We start from the raw sequence: 19,510 nt of genomic DNA, 5'->3' as shown, positions 1-19,510 counted from the left end.
CGGAAGTCGAGGGGCGGGCCAAAGGAGGCGCGGTCTCTCGAGCTCATGGCGGGGCTGTCGCTCGCGCCCGGCCGGGTAATGCGGCTTCCAGGCCGCCAACTTTGGAGTTTCTTTCCTCACGGATTCGGGGTTTGGGGCCCAGGGAAGGGGACCGCGAGGGTCTTGTTGGGGCGGCTCTGCGCGAGGCCAGAGGGGGCATGGCGGGCCTCGGGGCTCGCTGCCTGCTGCCTGTGGAGCCGCCCCCTCAGCACTGCAATGCCGCCCCCGCCCGGGTCGTCAGGACCGGGACGGAAGGGCAGCAGAGACCCCACGCGCCCCTCGAAGCCCGGGGTGAGTACATACCAGAGCTTTGCCTTTACTAGTCTCGGCTGTCAGTCAGCCCTGCGCCCTTCCCATACCACTTGGTCATGACCTTAGAAATCACTCTACCTGGCCTCAGGTTGACCTCCACTCAGCCTGCTCACCTGAGTCACAGAATCTCATCCCGCGTTCCCCTCCGTTTTGCACGTACCCCGGTCATTAAAGGGGCTTCCCTTGTTGCTCAGCTGGTAAAGAATCCGTCTGCAATGCGGGAGACCTGGGTTCGAACCTGGGTTGGGAAGATCCCCTGGAGAAGGGAAAGGCTACCCACTCCAGTATTCTGGCCTGCAGAATTCCATGGACTATATAGTCCATGGGGTCTCAAAGAGTCGTACATGACTGAGCGACTTTCACTTTCAGCGTTAAAGAAAGATACCGGACTTGGATTTTATTTCTTTATTGCGCGAAGAAAATAAGTTTCAGGTTTTTTCAAGGGGTCTCAACTGTAAGTTTGCCATAATCAAAGAGTTAACGTTTTTATAATTTGTCACTCGACTCTCCCTTCAGAGGCTTGTTGTGTTGTATGCTGATACTGAGCAAATGTGCGTCATGGTTGCGTGCTAGGTATGCCTTTTTCCCTTTGGTTTTTCCTGGATTCTAGGACCCCAAAAAAACTTAGGAGCCACTAGGCTGTAGTGATAAGTAAGAGAAGTGGTTATTGGAGCTGGGGGAAGATCAATGAGTTATTTTACTTATCGCGGGACTTGGAAGAAAGTACAAAGAAATAATGATGCCATTTGCAAGAAGTTCCACTTTTAAGTCTTTTCTACTTTGGCTTTGTTACTTCTGGAAACCAGATTTCAGTTCACCTCCCAAATTTATTTGGTTTATTTCTCAGTATCCGCACAAGCAGGTGATTAACTGATTTTTAAATCAGCAGTTGGGATCTTGGTCCCACGTGGTAACAGTCATGGTGCTTGAGCCTTGGGTCCTGTTTTCAAGTGAACAGAAATTGATTTAGGGGACGTTCCCTTGAAAAGACGTGCCTTAGTAATTGTGTTAGGAGCTCAGCTGCAACTGTATTTTTTCATCCCAAGGTACTGTGAAACATCCTGCATGTTTAACAAGATCAAGGCCTCTGTGTATGTATTTTAGAAACTACTGTAATAAATGTAGTGTAATTAAATGCACTTTACTAATATTTTTAATTTTGAAATCTCTGCCCCAGTAGCCTGTTTCCTGGAAGTCTTTAGCCGTCACATTTGCTATTGGAGGAGCTTTATTGGCCGGAATGAAGTACTTCAAGAAAGAAAAGACGGAGAGTAAGTAGATGCCATCCAGTGAGCTCTTAATGTAACCCTTCCTAGCATCCTGGTGGTGTTGGTGTTAAGCTTTGTATCTTGAAATAATTTTGTTTATGGTAGAGTTGTAAAAATGACAGAATTCCCACGTATCTTTCACGTATCTTCACTTAATGTTAACATCTTGTATAACCATGACTATTCACTATACTACAAACTTTATTTGGGTTTCATCTGTTTTTCCACTGTCCTTTCTGTTCAGGGCAGACTGTCTAACTGTGTGAAAAGACTTACTGTAGACAGGGTGTAGATGGTAAGAAGTCTAGAGGGTACAAAGATGACTAAAGTGCGGTCCAGCCATTGAGGCGCACACGACAATGAAACACAGAAGTAAAGGGTTTCACTTGATGAGGTTCTGCCAGGCCAGAGGGAAGTGAATGAGAACCTGGTGTGGGAATGCCAGGAGCTGCTCTGGATTAACACTCAGAGTTTAGAAATTGTTTACAAGAACTTTATATTTTAGTAAATATTTCAGGACTTTTAAGGTTTGTTTTAGAAGCTTCTAGGGAATCCTTGAAGTATCACTTAACTCTGTTTTGATTCTTTAGAGAGTATCTTTTGATGCCATTATACAAAGGATAATGTTTATATCTGGGAGTGAGAATTTGTAGGCTTTAGAACCTTAGGAATATAAGCACCATATTGATACACAGATATATTTCTTTCATGTAGCAAGCAGTGTTTTGCTAATTACGATTTTCATATTTTAATATGCACTTAAGTTGCTTCAGTTTCAAAATGAAACAAACTTGACAAACTAGGAAAGTGATAGTAGAGATAGTTCTAGAAAACACAAGCTTCTTTTGACTTTAGTTGCAGTTTCCACCTTCTGTTAATAATCTTGTTTTGTAAAAACTTGTATTATGAAACAGTGTTAGAAATGAGTATTTGCTGACATGATGCCTCATCATCTCTAAATACTGTATTGTGTATTTTCTACAAACAAGGACATTCTTCAACGTGACCACAATACAATCAACAAAATCAGAAAATTACTATTGTTCAATCTTCAGATCTTGTTCAAGTTTTGCATATGATACCCTCCTTTTATTTTGTAAACATTTTTTGGCCGTTCCTCATGGGATCTTTGTTCCCCTGCTAGGGCTTGAGCCCTCACTCCCTGCAGTGGAAGCGCACAGAGTCTTAACCTCTGGACTGCCAGGGAAGTCCCAACTGTTGCCCTCCTTTTACAGCAGAAGGATCCAGTGTAGAACTACATCTCATAGCTAGTTCTCTCCTTGTTCTCCTTCAATCTGTAACAGTTTTGCAGCCTTTGCCTGACTTTCATGACCTTGACAGCTTGGAAGATTTAAGGCCAGTTATTTTGTAGACTGTCTCTTAGTTTGGGTTTTTCTGGTATTTTCTCCTGATTAGATTGAGGATGCTGTGTTCTTGTTGCATTTAATCAGGTGTCACATGATTTCAATTTGTCCCATTACTAATAAAGTTCAGTCTGATCACTTGATTAAGGTGGTATCTGTCACTTTTCTCTACTGAAGATGTAATTGTGTGTTTTGTGATGTCCATTTATGTATGTAAATATTCTGTTCCCCATCAAATTCAATTTATGTATTTATGTCAGTGTGGACTTATGATTTTCTTGCAAGTCCATTATTCTCTTTAGTTTGATGCTGCCATTATCCCAGATTGGTCAATGGGAGTTCCTTTGAATAGGCTGTTATTTCCTTCCAAAAGTCCTTCAGTATTCTCTTGAGTTCATCCTTAATTCTAGTGCGGTAGAATATTCTAGGATCGTGTACTTTCTCTGCCCTAACCCTGGTACCAGCCATTTCCCTAAAGAGCCTCATTTCCTTTTAGTGGAAGATGATGATATTTGGAAGTCAGGATATGAGTTCATTGCTATTAGGGTGTATCCGCTCCTGCATCCTTCCAGTGGACAGAGCTAGGAAAGAGATGTACATCTTTATAGCTATATTTATTTCTATATCTATATGTATTGAAACCATAAGTTCATATGCTACCTCCCATTTCTTTCCAGTACTTCAAGCTTTGTTCTACTGTCTCTTTCCATTGTTCTAACTCCTTTTCCATTTAACAGTTATGTTTAATATATTTACTTATTTGATCAGGCCCCTGTATGTAACTAAGGTCACATTTCTGCTGTCCTCTCCCCATGCAGCTGCCCTCCTGCACACTCAGGCTCCAACATCACTGCTAGCCCACCCACCTCTCCCACTTGGGCTCAGACATTCTGTTCTGCTGTGTCCCTCCTCCACTCCATCAGGGCCACACCTAATGGCTAAGGACTGGATTGTTCTGGAAGAGGAAGAAAAATTTTTTTACTGCTTTTTTTTTTTCTTATAGTCCCTATTATGTACAATAGCATTTCATTTCATTTTACTTTTTAGTTATTTCTCCTAAAAGATTTTTTTTTAAGCTTCTTGGAAACAGGCTATTTCTTCCACATTTTGTGCCCTCAGTCATTAATATAGTGTGAAACATAGATCAGGCATTTGAGTACCTGTGGTTAGATTGACTTTTTTTTCCTCTCCTTCTGTTTGTGTTTTTTTAAGAACTAGAGAAGGAACGGCAACGAAGCATTGGAAAGCCTTTACTTGGGGGCCCATTTTCCCTCACAACTCATACTGGTGAACCCAAAACTGATAAGGACTACCTGGGTCAATGGGTATTGATTTATTTTGGTTTTACTCATTGTCCTGATATCTGTCCCGAAGAACTAGAAAAAATGATTCAAGTCGTGGATGAAATAGGTAAGAAAGCTGTCTCATTCTGTAAAAAAGTACATGTTTACTTGATGCCCTTAAGGTTACTATGCTTTTTGTTACTGGTAGGTGGAGGGTTTTAATTACTCATTCAGTTTGTGAGAACATATAATCTCAGTTAATCTCAGTTGGACTTGTTAGTGGCTGTGATTCCTGTGACCTTATTCTCCACCAAAGAGGAAGTTTGTTTTGATGCTAAATATTAGATTGCTTAAAAATGTTGGTGTGGTCTGGGTCTCCCTTAATTCTGCTTTGTGTCCCTTGCTTTTTGTCGCCTTTCGTCACTGACCGTACCATTTCCTTTCCCCTAGTGACTGCTGGTTAGACTAGGAAATGAATTGTTCCAGGATATTCAGACCTTATTAGCAGTTTCCTGGCACTTGAGAAATGGTTGTGGGGGGAGGCGGGGCCAGGGAATCCTACAAACACTGGATTGGATTAGAAGACAGGATGTCCACATGATGTGATTCTAAGTAACAGCACGTCCGCAGTGGTGCGGGTGTTTACTAGGATGTGTATCTGACTACACCACAGACATGTGTGTACCTGGACTTCCTGCGGCTCCACTCCCTGCCCCATCGGTGTCAGCGGTCCCTCTGTGTTGCCTGACCACCTTGCTGTGCTGCACACTGCTGTAATTGCTACTTGTCTTCTCCCTTAGAATGTGAATAATGACTAATGAGAACTTTCTTTCAGACAGTATTCCAACTCTGCCAAATTTAACTCCGCTTTTCATCACTATTGACCCAGAGAGGGACACAAAAGAAGCCATCGCCAATTACGTAAAAGGTATGTTTTATTTCCAATACTTTACGTCTGTTTAGTGCTTAGAGTTTTTGAAAGATCAGCTCACTCGAACTTTGCAGTGCCTTGTGAGATACAGGGATGAGTGGTGCCATCACTTGTACAGATGGATAGAAAGTGGCTCAGAAGTGTGACTCTGGCTGTTAAGTAAATTATTTTGTCACAGGGGAAGGGTTGAACTTGGCCTTTATATATCAAAAAGGAAAGAGAGAGCCTTGAGAGGACATAATTGCTTCTGAGCAATTCATCAGGAGCCTCTTGATGAAATGAAAGAGGAGAGTGGAAAAGTTGGCTTAAAATTCAACATTCAGAAAACTAAGATCATGGCATCTAGTCCCATCATTTCATGGCAAATAGATGGGGAAACAATGGAAACAGTGATAGACTTTATTTTCTTTGGCTCCAGAATCACTGCAGATGGTGACTGTAGCCATGAAGTTAAAAGATGCTTACTCCTTGGAAGAAAAGCTGTGACCATCCTGAACTGCATATTAACAAGCTGAGACATTACTTTGCCAACAAAGGTCCATCTAGTCAAAGCTATAGTTTTTCCAGTAGTCATGTATGGAGGTGAGAGTTGGACTACAAAGAAAGCTGAGTGCCGAAGAATTGATGCTTTTGAACTGTGGTGTTGGAGAAGACTCTTGAGAGTCCCTTGGACTGCAAGGTGATCCAACTAGTCTATCCTAAAGGAAATCAGTCCTGAATATTCCTTGGAAAGACTGATGCAGAAGCTGAAACTCCAATACTTTGGCCACCTGAGGTGAAGAGCCGACTCATTGGAAAAGACCCTGATGCTGGGAAAGATTGAAGGCAGGAGGAGAAGGGGACAACAGAGGATGAGATGGTTGAATGACATCACCGACTCGATGGACATGAGTTTGAGGAAACTCTGGGAGTTGGTGATGAACAGAAAAGCCTTGCTGTAGTCCATGGGGTTGTGAAGAGTCAGACATGACTGAGCTATTGAACTGAACTGAAGTGAATTGCTTCTAATTCCAGCTCAGAACCTCACTCTCCCTTTCGTAAAATTAGGGCAAACATGCATTCTGGGAGTATGTTCATTGGGAGATTAAAGAAAAATAACTAAATATAAACACATTTTTGAACTCAGTGTGTATTTTATAAATCTAAAGTATAAATGATAAACACATAGCTGTTTTAAGAAAGAATTTCAGTTCAAATATCTGAATATGTACTTAAAGCCTATTAGAAGGTACTTTTAAAGGCCAGAAATTATGGTAGAATTAAGGGTGAAAATTTAATTTCTTATGAGTTTGGATAATTTCTCTGAATTCAGGTTTTTTCAGCTAAAAAAGGTGATGAGAACACAGTATTATAAATCAACCATAATTCAATTAAATATAATTCAAGTAAGAAAGAATATGTAAAAGGAAAGAAAAGAATAACTTGTTAAAATTCATGTAATTAAACACTGGAAGCAAAAAATAATAATAATGAGTAAAAATCTGATCAGACAGGTTTTGTTGTTTTACTAGTGTGTGGAACAGGAGTGCTTAAAAATCAGGAATTTTGATTTTAATTATGGTGAAATTGATTTAAGCTACTAATCAGAAGGACTAATGAATAGTTTCTAATTATTTTTATTATATGACACCTAATACATATCCTCGAGAGCTTTGAGTTATTTTCAAATGTGTTTTATGTAAGACCTGCTGTATATTTTATTATTTAACGTGTAATGAGAGATGGTTGATATATAAAAAAAGTACAGCATAGTGTATTCCTTTTGACACATGTAAGAACTCAGGACACCAAGTGAACGTATCCATCACCCCCATCAGCTTCCACGTGCCCTTGCTATTCATGTCTCTCCCTTGCACCTACCTCCTATCTCCAGGCAACCACTTATCTGCTTTCTGTCGATTCACATTAGTTTGCAAATTTATAAGTTTATGTAAATGGGATTATACAGTATGTGCTGTTTTTTTAATGACTTCCTTCAGTATAATTATGCTGAGATTCATCCATGTTGGCTCAGACAGTAAAGAGTCAGCCTACAGTGCAGGAGACCTGGGTTCGATCCCTGAGGAAGGAAATGGCAACCCACTCCAGTATTCTTGCCTGGAAAATCCCATGGATGGAGGACTCTGGTGGGCTACACCCCATGGGGTCACAAAGAGTCACACACAGACACACACCTTCAGTATAATTATGTTGAGATTCATCCATGTTATGGTCTGTATCAATAGTTTATTCATTATTATTGTTCAGTAGTATCCCATTGATGGACATTGGAGTTATTTCCAGTCTCTGACTCTTACAAATAAAGCTGTTGAGAGCACTCGTGCACGTCTTTGTGTGGATGTGTGCTTTCTTTGCCCTTGAGTAAATACCTGGGAGTGAAGTGGCTAGGTCATGTAATAGGTGAGTTCTTAACTTTTTAAGAAGCTGACAGACTTTTTTGCAAAGTGGTTGTGCATTTTTACACTCCCACTGGCACCATATGAGAGCTCCAGCTCCTCCATATCCTTGCCACACTTGGTAGGGTCAGTCTTTTTAATTTTAGCCACTTCAGTAGGTGTGTTAGTGGTGTCTCATTGTGGTTTTAATAAAGCATTTCCCTTGATAACTTTTCATATTAATCATCTTTTCATGCTGTTACTTGCCATCCTTATGTCTTTGGTAAAGTGTTTCTACATCTTTTTCCCATTTTTATGGAGCTGTTTTATTTTACTTAAGTATTTGTTTATTATTTATATTCCTGATAAAAGTCTTTTATCAGGTGCATGATTTGCTGATATTTCCTCTTAGCCTGTGGCTTGTCATGTCAGCCATGTATTTTGAAGAGCAGTTTCCATTTTGGAGGGCTTCCCTTGTGAGTCTGCTGGCAAAGAATCCACCTACAATGTGGGAGACCTGGGTTCGGAAGATCCCCTGGAGAAGGGAAAGGCTACCCACTCCAGTATGCTGGCCTAGAGAATTCCATGGACTGTATATCCACAGACATAACTGAATGATTTTAACTTTTCACCTCACACTTGCCATTTTGGAGAAGTTCCATTTATTTGTTCTTTTGTATTAATAGATTTTTTTTTTTTTTGGTTTCATCTGTGACAAATACTTGCCTAACCCAAGGTTACAAAGGTTTGTTTTCTCATTGAAGTTTTAGAATTTTTATTACATATAAGCAGAATTTATATCCACAGCTTACAGTTTTGTCAGAAATTGGAACAATAGCATTGTTATTTTTTTTTAAAGCAGTTAAAAGCAGGTATAACTCATTGGGTAATAAATGATCTCAAATTTAAATATGTGTCATACTGACTTCTGCTTATCATCACATATCAACCAAACCAAATCCCCAAATAAGTAGATGTTTGTTTGAGTTGCTAACGGAAATACCAAAACCCTATGGTAATATTCTTCATTAGCAAGTACAGTGGTTGATGATGATACCATTTCTAGTTGCATTTGGGGAGAATTTTAAGTATTTATTTAAGTTGGTATTTAGAAAATTATTGGAGTTTTCAGCAATAGTTTTAAAAGGTTTGGATGTGAAGCTTGTTCAGGCTTCACTTACCTTCTCTTCATTTACTCAGAGAATGAGAAAGCAAGACAAAAAACCACCTTGCTGTTTCAGTTTTTGAGCAGATTTTCCTATTTAGAATGAATTAGATCAGAGAATGATAATGGGCTTCCTCTCCCTTTGAAAGAAAGTGCTGCTGTTAAATGCCGGACTCAGCTCAGTGGTCTGATGAATCCAGGTGTTGTAAGTGACTTCTCCAGCTTACTTATACAAATTCCAAAAACTTAATAGCAAATGCATGCTGTGAGATTATGTGGTGGAAAATGAGGCACAGGTATTTTGACCTGGCATGAACTAATCAGCCAAGTTTTTTCTCGTATGATGCAATTGAAAACTGTGATGCTTAATTCGTAAGAATATCTTTAAACTTCAGCATATCTCAGAACTACACAGAAATGTTTAAAAACAACTAAATTAACAAAAGATAAGACATAAATAATTAGAATACACTGCTTCTAGCTTTATTAGATAGTTATGAAAGGCTTTGACATACATTATCAAGAACTTTTTTTGGTTTCATTGCTCTTCTCTATTAATACCCTGTTTCAAGTTTCATTGATTTCTGCTCTAATTCTCTTCTGTATACTTTGGATTTAATTTGCTCTCTTTCTAGATCCTAAGGTAGAAACTTATAGGTTTTATGTCTTCTTTTTTACTATATGCATTCAATAAGTTGTGCTTCCATTTTAATTTTTAAATTTCTCTTGAGATTTTTTTCTTTGGCCCATGTGTTATTTAGAAATGTGTTTAATTTCCATGTGTTTTGGGGATTTTCCAGATATCTTTCTGCTATTGATCTCTGGTTTAATTCCAGTGTGGTCTGTCTTGGTGAATGTGACATATATCACAGAGGAACATTTTCCTTTGTTTTAGATGAATTTCTTCTTCTTTGAAACATGAAAAACTGTTTAGGGACTCACAGGAAGAAAGTAGCAGTAGTTTTATAACTGTTTTTTGAAGTAGGGATGGTTGGTTTTTTGCCTCTTCTTTTTCACTGTCTTTCTCATTTTTTATTTAGAATTTTCTCCCAAACTGATTGGCTTGACTGGCACAAAAGAAGAGATCGATCAAGTAGCCAGAGCATTCAGAGTATATTACAGCCCTGGCCCCAAGGACGAAGATGAGGACTACATAGTAAGTAACTGCTCAGTTTCAACACCTGGGCGGGCTCCCAGGTCTCAGACATTTACAAGCTTTCCATGACAACTGGCTTTAAAAGCAAAATGAAAATGGTAAATAATCTGAGATGATAGCAAATTCCTTAATAATTAGGGATGCTTGAGAGGATAGAAAAGCGTATATAGTTTTTGAAGGATGAGTAATTTATATTTTTTGTTCTAATAGTTTAATTGCCCATTTTTCTCATGGCACATAAAATCATAGAGCAGTATATTAAAATCTGGGATATCTTAAATTCACTAGAGTATAAAATAATCATTTTGGGCAAAGCTCATTTTTAGTTTATAAACACTGTATTGGTTCTCTCTGCCCCCTAATGAAGAGGCTTAAGAAATATGCTCCTTTTGATAAGCAGTGTTAGGCCTTAGGGACCTGCATTTTTGGGTTTGAGTGAGTAAGAATTCTGAAAACCAAGAGAAAAGAAAGCCACAGGCAGTTAGACTTTTTATAAGATTTCTTTTCATACCAACTATATACATTTACATTATTTTGTGTTTAGTTGTGTTTGCAACTACTATGCTCTGCATAATTAGGTGTTTAATATGCTTTTTAAAAATGGAGAACAAATTCTATTAGGTGATTCTTCTGCAGCTCTTAGGTTAGAGAGCTGTCTTCACATTCATCAGCAGTACCCAGGAGTCTGAGTCACCTTGTTCCTCTTCTTGTCAGTGGTTTCTCAGTGAAGCATAAGCACCACCCCTACCCACCCAGTTTCCTTCCCAACGTGGACGTACTTCCCTATCCCATGAAGAGCTTACATTGTATTTTAGTATTATTTCAAGATTTTTCCTGAGTTGTCATGCTCTATTTTCTCTGTAATATTGTTGTGACAAAGTGATGAATCATAAGAGACTTTCCAGCTGCAGGACTGGTTTTGTAGAAAGACAGTCAGGACCCTGAATCACTGGTGAGCCAGCAGCACCATGGCCAGCTTCCAGGAGGGTTTGCAGAGGGGTCATCTCACTGCGGTGCTGCATCTGCAGCCCACTGTGATTTCCCCACCACCTCTGAACCTGGAGCATGTGGGTGCCCCATAGCCTTTGGCCTAAATTAAAGGCCTGTTTCTGGTCCCTTTGCTAAACCCACATAGTAATCTTATTTTTAGTTCTGGTGCCTATAGACCTAGGGAAACTTGAGTTCATGGGAGAAAAAGAGAAAAATCAGCATTTTTTCTTACACTCTAAGTTTAAGCGAAGTAGAAGGACCTACTGTGGTTTCCTTTTGTCACACTAATAGCATGAGAAGAGCAGAGAAGAAGCCGAGGAGAAAGGAGAGGTTTTCAGATTTCTTTACCTTTCTGTAAAAGAGAGTTGTACTGACTGGTTTTGAGCTTAGCTTATGATAATAGTGGGAGCATTTGAGCTAGTCAGTCAGACTTCCAGGGTTGAACAGCTTTATTAAATTAAACATACACACAGTTGTCAACTAGTTAACACTCCTTAGTCTTGTGCTTATAGCTCATAATTCTAAAGTTAAATTTTACAGATTAGACCAAACAACCTAAAATAATCAGTTAAATCATTCAGCTAATGTTAAGATTTACTTTGCTGAACCCAGAGCACTGCTCACCACAGGAATGTGATTTGGGTCACACTGCTGTCAGACACCCACCTCTATCGTCAACTGACCCTCATTGTTTTTTATTTAAAACACCTTGAGGGAATTCCGTGGTGGTCCAGTGGTTAGTACTCCACGGTTTCATTGCAGGGGCCAGAGTTCAGTCCCTGGTTGGGAAACTAAGATCCCATAGGTTGATCAGTGCAGTAGACCGGTAGATAGGCAGACAGACAGATAAGAATACTTTGAAACCTTTGAGCTGGTTGGTCTTCACTTAGTAAGAGTGCATCACTTCTAGTCTGACCATAACCAGCCATGAAAGGCAAGGTGCCAGTGAGCTCATAAACATAAACCAAACGCAGGTACTGAGATTTGAACCCTAAGATAGCCATGCAGATAATCCAGAATATGGGTGTTAATCTTTTAATCTTTAAAATGTGAATATTTAAATCTTGTGGAGATTTCTTAAACCCTCTAGAACCCATCTGAGATCCCATTTTGAGAAATAAATACTGATCTACTACAATAGAATGCAATGTTTTGATAAGAATCAGCAAGTTCACTGCTATACACTTGCAAAATCAACCAGTAGGAGGAGACATTGTCCAGCTTCTTGGTTTTTTTTTCATACTAGTGTGATTCTGTCCCTTGAGGAGATGGTAGGGGAACTTAAGATTTAAGAACATGCAGGGAGTGAGGGAGTACTTTAAGATGGAGAGGTAAAGGAATGAGATTTTCTTAATCTCAGTAGCAACAGAGAGGAGCTTCTGGCTTTGAATGCTCGTGGCATCCTCAGACCCATAGTGTGCATAACCTGAACATGCTACACATTCCTGACAGCTAAGTGTGCAAGCCATCGTGTGATATGTGTAATGTTGTATTATTTTCTAAGTGTTAGTTAGAAAATACTTTTGAAAAACAATACACATGGCTTTCAAACCTGAGATGTTCAGTCTTAATAAAAGAAGTGTGAGTTGTATAATGTGATGTCATCTTTCACCTGTTGGATCAGAAAGGTCAAATATATTGTCATGATCTTATTTACGGAAAGAAAATACTACAGTGAGTGAAATCGGACCCACTGGCACTTCCATGCCTTGTTGATGGGAGTCAGCTGATACGCCCTCTTCAGAAGGCTATTTGTATTATCATCAGCATTTAAAACATTTAAATACTTTTTAGATTAGAGACCCTATTTTTTGGAATTTGCATTACAGATATAACCTACAGCATTGTTTGTAAAAGACTGAAAACCAAGCAACCATTATTTAAAAGGCTTCTATACATGGGCTGATACAGAACAACATCCAGTATATTGCCAAGTGGGAAAACAAGTATAATGTGGTAGTGGTTACTCAGTTGTGTCTGACTCTTTGCAACCCCAAGGACTATAGCCCGCCAGGCTCCTCTGTCCATAGGCTTTCCCAGTCAGGAATACTGGAGTAAGTTGCCGTTTCCTTCTCCAGGGGCTCTTCCCAACCCAGTGATTAAACCTGCATCTCCTGCATTGGCAGGTGGGTTCTTTACCACTAAGCCACCAGGGAAGCCCCATAATGTGTTGTCACTTCTGCATAAAAAGAAGTAGGTGGGTATTGGCACACTGATAAATGTGTGTCTGGAGAACCCAGCAGGACCAGGTGGCTGTGGTGCTCCCCGAGGAGAACTTAGGGAGTCTGAAGGAGCATGTATGTATGTGTGCAAACTTGCATGTTAGAAACACTGTGTGGTTGCTCCCCAGCATCCCTGTACAGACGGTGGTGGGACAGTCCAAAGATTATGGAGTTTGGAATGGGGTAGATCTGGTTCTAAGCTTGCTCTGGCACTTACTAATTATGTCACTTGCCCCCTGGAGCCTGTTTGTCGCTTGCAGAGGAGATAATACCTGTCTCCTGGGTTAAGATGACATGTGGAAGTGCTTGTCTGTGGATGGTAGTGTCCTTTCTCTGCACTAGAAACTACTCGAACTTTACAGTAGAAACATGCTAATTTGCTCTGCCCACAACCTCAGTGAACACTGAGACGTGGCCACTGACAAGTCTGACAGTTTGGGTGGAACAGTATTTTCACTCTGTGTTAGAATGTAGTTTATATGAGGGATACTCATAAAATTAAGCCAAACACACGCTGAAATTCTGGTTTCTTAAGGAGGAGAGAGAACAGAATAGAAAGAGTAGGAATAAGGAAGAAATGGGGTGAAAAAAGAAGAGATGTGAGCTGTGGAGTAGGGCTTCAGGAGATGCCTCATTCTGACTGTCAGCTGTTTGGAGAAATGCAGGTCCCTGTCCTCCCGAGGTGAGTTATCCCCAGGCCCCTGAGAGCAGCAGCTGTCTGAGCCCCCGGGTCTGCATTCTTTCCGATGTGAGTAGGCTAGTGACTCTTTCCATTTGCTCTCTCTTTTCAAATGTGTGTGTGTAAAAGTGTCTGTGACAGCTTCACAGACATAGCTTGTGTGTCCGGGTATATTTGGGGTGTCTCCAGTCTGGTATGTGTGATCACATTCCTGTCTTTGTCTTGCCGAATAGCAGTCAAGCCTGGAATAAATTCCAAGGATTCCAAGGGCGAAGTCTTCTGCTCATTTAACCTTGGATTTGTGAAGCATATGACTCAGAACATTGATGGCTGGTTTGGACTTTAGGTCAAGCTAGGAACACTTTAAGAACTTTTCCAGGAAAGTGGATAATGGATTTAAGGGGACTCCTGGGAAGTATAGTGTTGATGGCTCCCAAGGAATTCGCTTTAGGTGAGATTGTTCAGTGTAATGTAAACACTTCCCAGGGGAAGAGAACATTCATTTTCATGTTTCCTTTTGAATCACTAATATCAGAGCTAAATACTGTGTTGGAATTTATATATATTATGTGTTTAGTGGTTAGTGTTCTGGGTTTTTTCTCATAAAGCATGGTAAGTAGAATTTAGGATGTGATGAATGATAACCAGTTCTTCCAAAAACATAAAAGAACATACCCAAGAACTTAATAAGTAATTTCTCACCAACACTTTTAACCCCATGTGATATCTCTTTTATGATGTGGTTAAGGGGTCAGATAAAATATTTTACTCATAAACATGGACTCTTTCCAAGTGGGCATCGGTGATCCACAGCTTTGGCTGCTTTGTGAAGGCCAGCAGCAACCATTTCTTAGAAGTGTGTTCTTCCCTTAGAATTCTGTAGATGAGTGTGTTAAGGATTGAACTGAAAGAATTCCAAGTTCTTGCTTGATGTGTCAAAGCAATAGTCAGGGCAAATTTCTGAAACAAAGATTTTAGATAATTTGTGGTTGTGAATTGACCGTAATAGACTTAGGCCCATTCCATAAATAATAGAAATGCTGCAGAGGTTAGCATCTTACCTGCTGTATTTATTCAGTACAGTAAGGAGCTTATTTTGGTGAACTTTTTGTCTTCCTTCCTTTTCCCCTTTTCTCTGCAGGTGGATCATACAATCATAATGTACTTGATTGGACCAGATGGTGAATTTCTAGATTATTTTGGCCAGAACAAGAGGAATGCAGAAATAGCTGGTTCAATTGCTGCACACATGAGGACACACAGGAAAAAGAGCCAATAACTAACACAGCATGGCCATGCTCTATCCTCCTGCCAAAGCGAAAGGACTTCATCTCCCGTAGGAGCCAGTACATACATGCAGCCTGCAGAAAGGCCTTCATACCAGGAGAGAAAATAAATTTTGTACAGGGCATGTTACGCTTGGGTTCATCAAGGATGAATTCTTGGAACTGTAAAGATTACAACCAAAAGTCTCCCAACTTGTGGCCTTCAGACCAGAGAACCCAGTTGTCTTAAAACCAGTGGACTGGACCTCAGGGAAGGATACAGCTGGAAAAGACGAACCCCAGGCATCTCCCCACTTGAGTGGGGCCCTCTGGTCACGTGGTTGCCTCTCCAGAGTCTTGAGGTCTTGCTCAGACAGGTGGTATGAATTTCCAGGAGGATTGTCGCTTGCTTTCCTCTTTGAGGTGGCTGACGCAATCAGATCAGGCTCTCTGACATTCGTAATTAATCTTTATGCTTGAAGGCATTAGTATAGTCTTTGTGAATGAGAATCATTGTCATTGTTGGCAGTGTGATCCCCCGTCAGCAGGTGCTGATTTTACTCATAGAGAGGGAATCTGTTGTTTGGGACAAACTATTAGATCAGGCAGGTTCCCTGGGGATCTTTCTTGTGATTTTTAGCAGTATGATGTGTGGGGCTTCTAGGGACCTACCGGAGGGTGTGGGGATAATGGACCATGAGTGTGTACAGAGTACCCGCCTGCCTGTGCTAGACTGCACTTGTTTGAGATAAAGGTGTGCTCAGCTTTGCAGCTTGGACAAGCATGGCCTTTCTCATGGGTGCAGAGATGACAGCTTACAGCTCTTGGGGCTGGTAGGTAGGTACTTGTTAGAGTGCAGGCGCCTGGGCCCAGGGCTGGGTTCAGTGAGCTGCAGAAGGATGCAGAGGCTGCGTCCACACCTGCCGCCCAGGTTCCTCTAATGCAATGGCGGGGGACCGGGGCCTCAAGAGGCTGTTTTGGGGGGTAGGGGGATGTAGGGAAGGCAGGTTTGGATCTGGGCGAGGACTCTGCTCATCTTTGGCATGTCCATCCACAAAGTGCTGGAGTCACAGCCATTAAGGGAGACGCTGGCTTTTGTTGCAGAAGTTAACTTCCCTGGAATCTGGACTTGACTGTCTTAACACCGTTCTCCACCTGAAGCTGCTGCCAGAGCCTTTGCCAGTCTCCACACACCCTGACAGGTGTGGTGCCTCCTCAGACATGGACTTTCCCTTCACATCAGTTCTGTGCAAGTGACATGGCTCTATCTTCTGGTTTTTAAATCCTCTTCTCAATACTTATGTTAAGCCTACTACAGATATTTACGTGAAGGGGTGTGAAGAAAGTCAAACTCTGGAGCGGTTCTGGGCTGAACTGTATCCCCTGGATTCATGTGCTCATTGAAGTTCTAACTGCAGTGCCTCAGAATGAGACTGTGAGGAGACAGGGTCTCTCAAAAGTTAAAATGAGGCCTTTCAGGTGGGCCCTCATCCAACATCCCTGTTGTTCTTATGAGAAGAGATTGGGACACAGGCCAAGAGAAGACCATGTGAAGACACGGAGAGAGGCCTTCAGAAACAAGCCCTGCCCACCCCTTGATCAGGGACTTCTGGCTGCCAGAGCTATGAGACAGTGAGCGTCTGTTGTTCAAGAGCTGGGACTGCCATGCTTTGTGACAGTGCCTAGTGGACTGCCACAGTGCCATTCTCCCTTTTGGCTCCATAATACAAAGCTACCCAGATTTAGTTTACATAAACCTAAATGCAGGCAGAAGTCATTGGTTTGGGATGACTTTCCTAGGAACCTTGTCAAGAAGGTGAGAAACTTAAAAGAACCTGGGTCTCGTGCATTGCAGGCAGATTCTTTACACTTTGAACCACAGTGGAAGCCCTAGTAAAAGCCTAGTTTCACATAACAAAGAAGATCTTAAGTGTCTGAAATGCCAGACATTTAAAAATGATCTGTTTTAAGCCACAGAACATTTGTGCGGATCACTTTGCAGCAGCTTATGCCGGAGAAAATTCAGTCTTCATTCTCAGCTGTTGCAGGTTAGAGCCTGTGTCATGATCCAGAAAAGGAACAGAAGCTTTTGAAAAAGACCTTTTATTTGCTCTTCATTCCAGTGTCGAGTTTAAAGGCTTAGAAGTTGGGCAGAGGACCTCAGAGATGACGTCCAAATATCTCCACCCAGGAGGGGACACTCCCAGGGATTAGGTGCTGGCCTCACTCTTGAATCTGCATTTGAAGTTGGGTCCCAGTTTGTGGTCAGGTCCCTGCCTGTCCCAGGGCTGTGAGGTGCTTATGAAAGTGAAAGTCGTTCAGTTGTGTCCAACTCTTTGCAACCCCAAAAGTCCATGTAATTCTCCAGGCCAGAATACTGGAGTGTGTAACCTTTGCCTTCTCCAGGGGATCTTCCCAACCCAGGGATCAAACCCAGGTCTTCTGCATTGCAGGTGGATTTTTTACCAGCTGAGCCACAAGGGAAGCCTGGGGTGCTCATGGGGGCCAAACAAAAGCTGATGCGGGAAAAGGGTACACTGTGCCCATGGGGCACCTGTTCTTTGTAAGCCTCAGGAAATTAAAATCAAGGCTGCCTCTCAAGAAAGTACCACTTGCAAACTAGACCTGGATGGGTTGTGTTTTCACTGATCTCTTCACGGGAATTAATATTTTAAGAAATGGCATTTATTTGAAAATTATAAGAATCCTGTCCATGCAGCAGGCCCGAAAGTACTGTGTGCACCTGGCTGTCGGTGCACTCACTGATATGTCAGGTGTAAGAGCCGAGACTCGCTGAATATCAGTAAAAAGCCTGTGTGGATTGACAGCTAATGTGAACCCAGTGAGTGGTTTGAATTTGTGAATATCTGCATAAGAGATTGTAAAATTGTTTTTAAATATAAGGTTAAAAGAAATTAAAATTTTCAGATCACCAATACTGCTGTAAATAATGTCTTATTTTTGCATATAGCACAGTTTAAGTTGTGTGAGTGTGTGTATGTGCGAGAGAGCTACCCTTTGAAAGACCAGTCACACAAGCATTCTTCATCCATTGAGCTCATACATTTTACTTGTGGTTCTGAGTTACATTACTCTGTAGAGATATGGGCGGTTATTCCTATTAATGAAGTACAGTTAATAACCTCTTTAGCCAGATGTTCCCCTTTAGAACCTAGGGGTTTTCTATTCATTTTAAGACTATATTTTAAAGTTTATTTGTCTTTCCATGATTACAACATAAACATTTATAATATTCAGAAAAGTTGAAATGTTTAAGTCAGCATTGTTCCCCCACCAGGAAACTTTAGATGCATTTCCTTTGAATCTTCAAACTTAGTCTTTGTACCAGAAATCCACCAACGTGTTCCTTTAAAAAACGTTAACAGGTCAAGGTCAAGCTTAAGCCTCTAGATAGCACTTCCCCACCATCCTCAAAGGCAGCTGCTGTTAAATGTTGGCTGGGTATCATTCCGGAATACTAAGGACCCACTTGGGCTGTGTTCTCAGGCTCCAGTTATGAACACAAACTAGTAAATGTGCCACTAAAGTTTTTTACATACTGTTATTTTTGTTACATTTTTTCTATAGTTATATTATTGAATTTGGCAAATATCAAAGGTAGCCCAAAATAGCCCCCTCGTGCCAAGGTTATGTAGTGGACTAACTGGAGAAAAAAAAACGTTTTCAGGGCAAACTTGAGTTGTCCCCTCATCCCTCACCATTGCTGAATGATGCCATCATTTCAGGTATGTTGGAGAAACTTCATTCTCAGGACGACAACATGGAACTGGGAACCACAGGCCAGGGACCTTCAGAGCTGGCCAGACTGGCTTCCCCCATGCAGGTGCGGTTGCGTGCAGCACGTGCACACAGCCTGGCTCTCCACCGTGGATAGCTTCTCGTGTGCTGAAACCAGTCTGATTTCAATCCTGACGATGCTACGGTAATTCGAAGCCTCACTTTTCTTGCCTATAACCTGGGAACTTAAGAGCACTGGTGTGGCAAGGTCGGTGTGAGGGTGAGAGAAGCAGTGTGGAACACCAGCATGTGCTCAGGGAGTGATGGTTCATGGTATTTTTGGTCCTAATGAGGGTAGTGACTTGGGTCTTGATTAACAAGTAGCGTCAACAGTGGGTTTGTGTGTGTGTTCTACCCTCCCTCCACCTCTACCCCACTCGAGCCTGCCTGTATCCTAATACCTGGACCTCCCACCTCTTGCTGTTTCCCCACCCTGATAAACATAGCTGAGCCTGAAGCTGTTCGGTTACCTTGCTTTACTGAACTGTTCACACTTGCTCTCTTAAATGGTGTCCAGATTAAGAAGAGTTGTGGGAAAAGCCATCAAATTGAAGCCAGGACCTTTGAGGCATTTGGCCCTGACAGGAACAGCAGGGCATGAGCACATGGTCATGGTCAGAGCAGGTTCTGCTTCAGGAGTGGGTGGGCGCTGGGGCCTCGTGA

The 19,510-nt window shown here is 41.4% G+C and overlaps 1 protein-coding gene across 1 annotated transcript; it reads left to right on the top strand.

Moving 5' to 3' along the window:
* Window positions 1–10: 10 nt before the first annotated feature.
* Window positions 11–17,985, top strand: SCO1 (synthesis of cytochrome C oxidase 1). Its single transcript, XM_020888543.2, has 6 exons — window positions 11–330; window positions 1,532–1,622; window positions 4,196–4,393; window positions 5,102–5,194; window positions 9,778–9,893; window positions 14,926–17,985. Exons 1-6 carry the CDS (start codon window positions 46–48, stop codon window positions 15,061–15,063), a joined length of 921 nt encoding a protein of 306 aa, XP_020744202.1. The 5' UTR covers window positions 11–45; the 3' UTR covers window positions 15,064–17,985.
* The last annotated feature ends 1,525 nt before the right edge of the window (window positions 17,986–19,510 follow it).

Source organism: Odocoileus virginianus, chromosome 17, assembly GCF_023699985.2.
Source record: "Odocoileus virginianus isolate 20LAN1187 ecotype Illinois chromosome 17, Ovbor_1.2, whole genome shotgun sequence".
Taxonomy (NCBI): domain Eukaryota; kingdom Metazoa; phylum Chordata; class Mammalia; order Artiodactyla; family Cervidae; genus Odocoileus; species Odocoileus virginianus.
Note: the sequence above shows the minus strand (reverse complement) of the source record. Positions and strands in the feature narration are given on the sequence as shown.

Coding starts and splice junctions, on each gene's coding strand:
- SCO1 (XM_020888543.2), top strand. CDS start 46: ATGGCGGGGCTGTCGCTCGCGCCCGGCCGGGTAATGCGGCTTCCAGGC. Junction 331..1,531: donor CGCGCCCCTCGAAGCCCGGG/GTGAGTACATAC, acceptor CTGCCCCAGTAG/CCTGTTTCCTGGAAGTCTTT. Junction 1,623..4,195: donor CAAGAAAGAAAAGACGGAGA/GTAAGTAGATGC, acceptor TGTTTTTTTAAG/AACTAGAGAAGGAACGGCAA.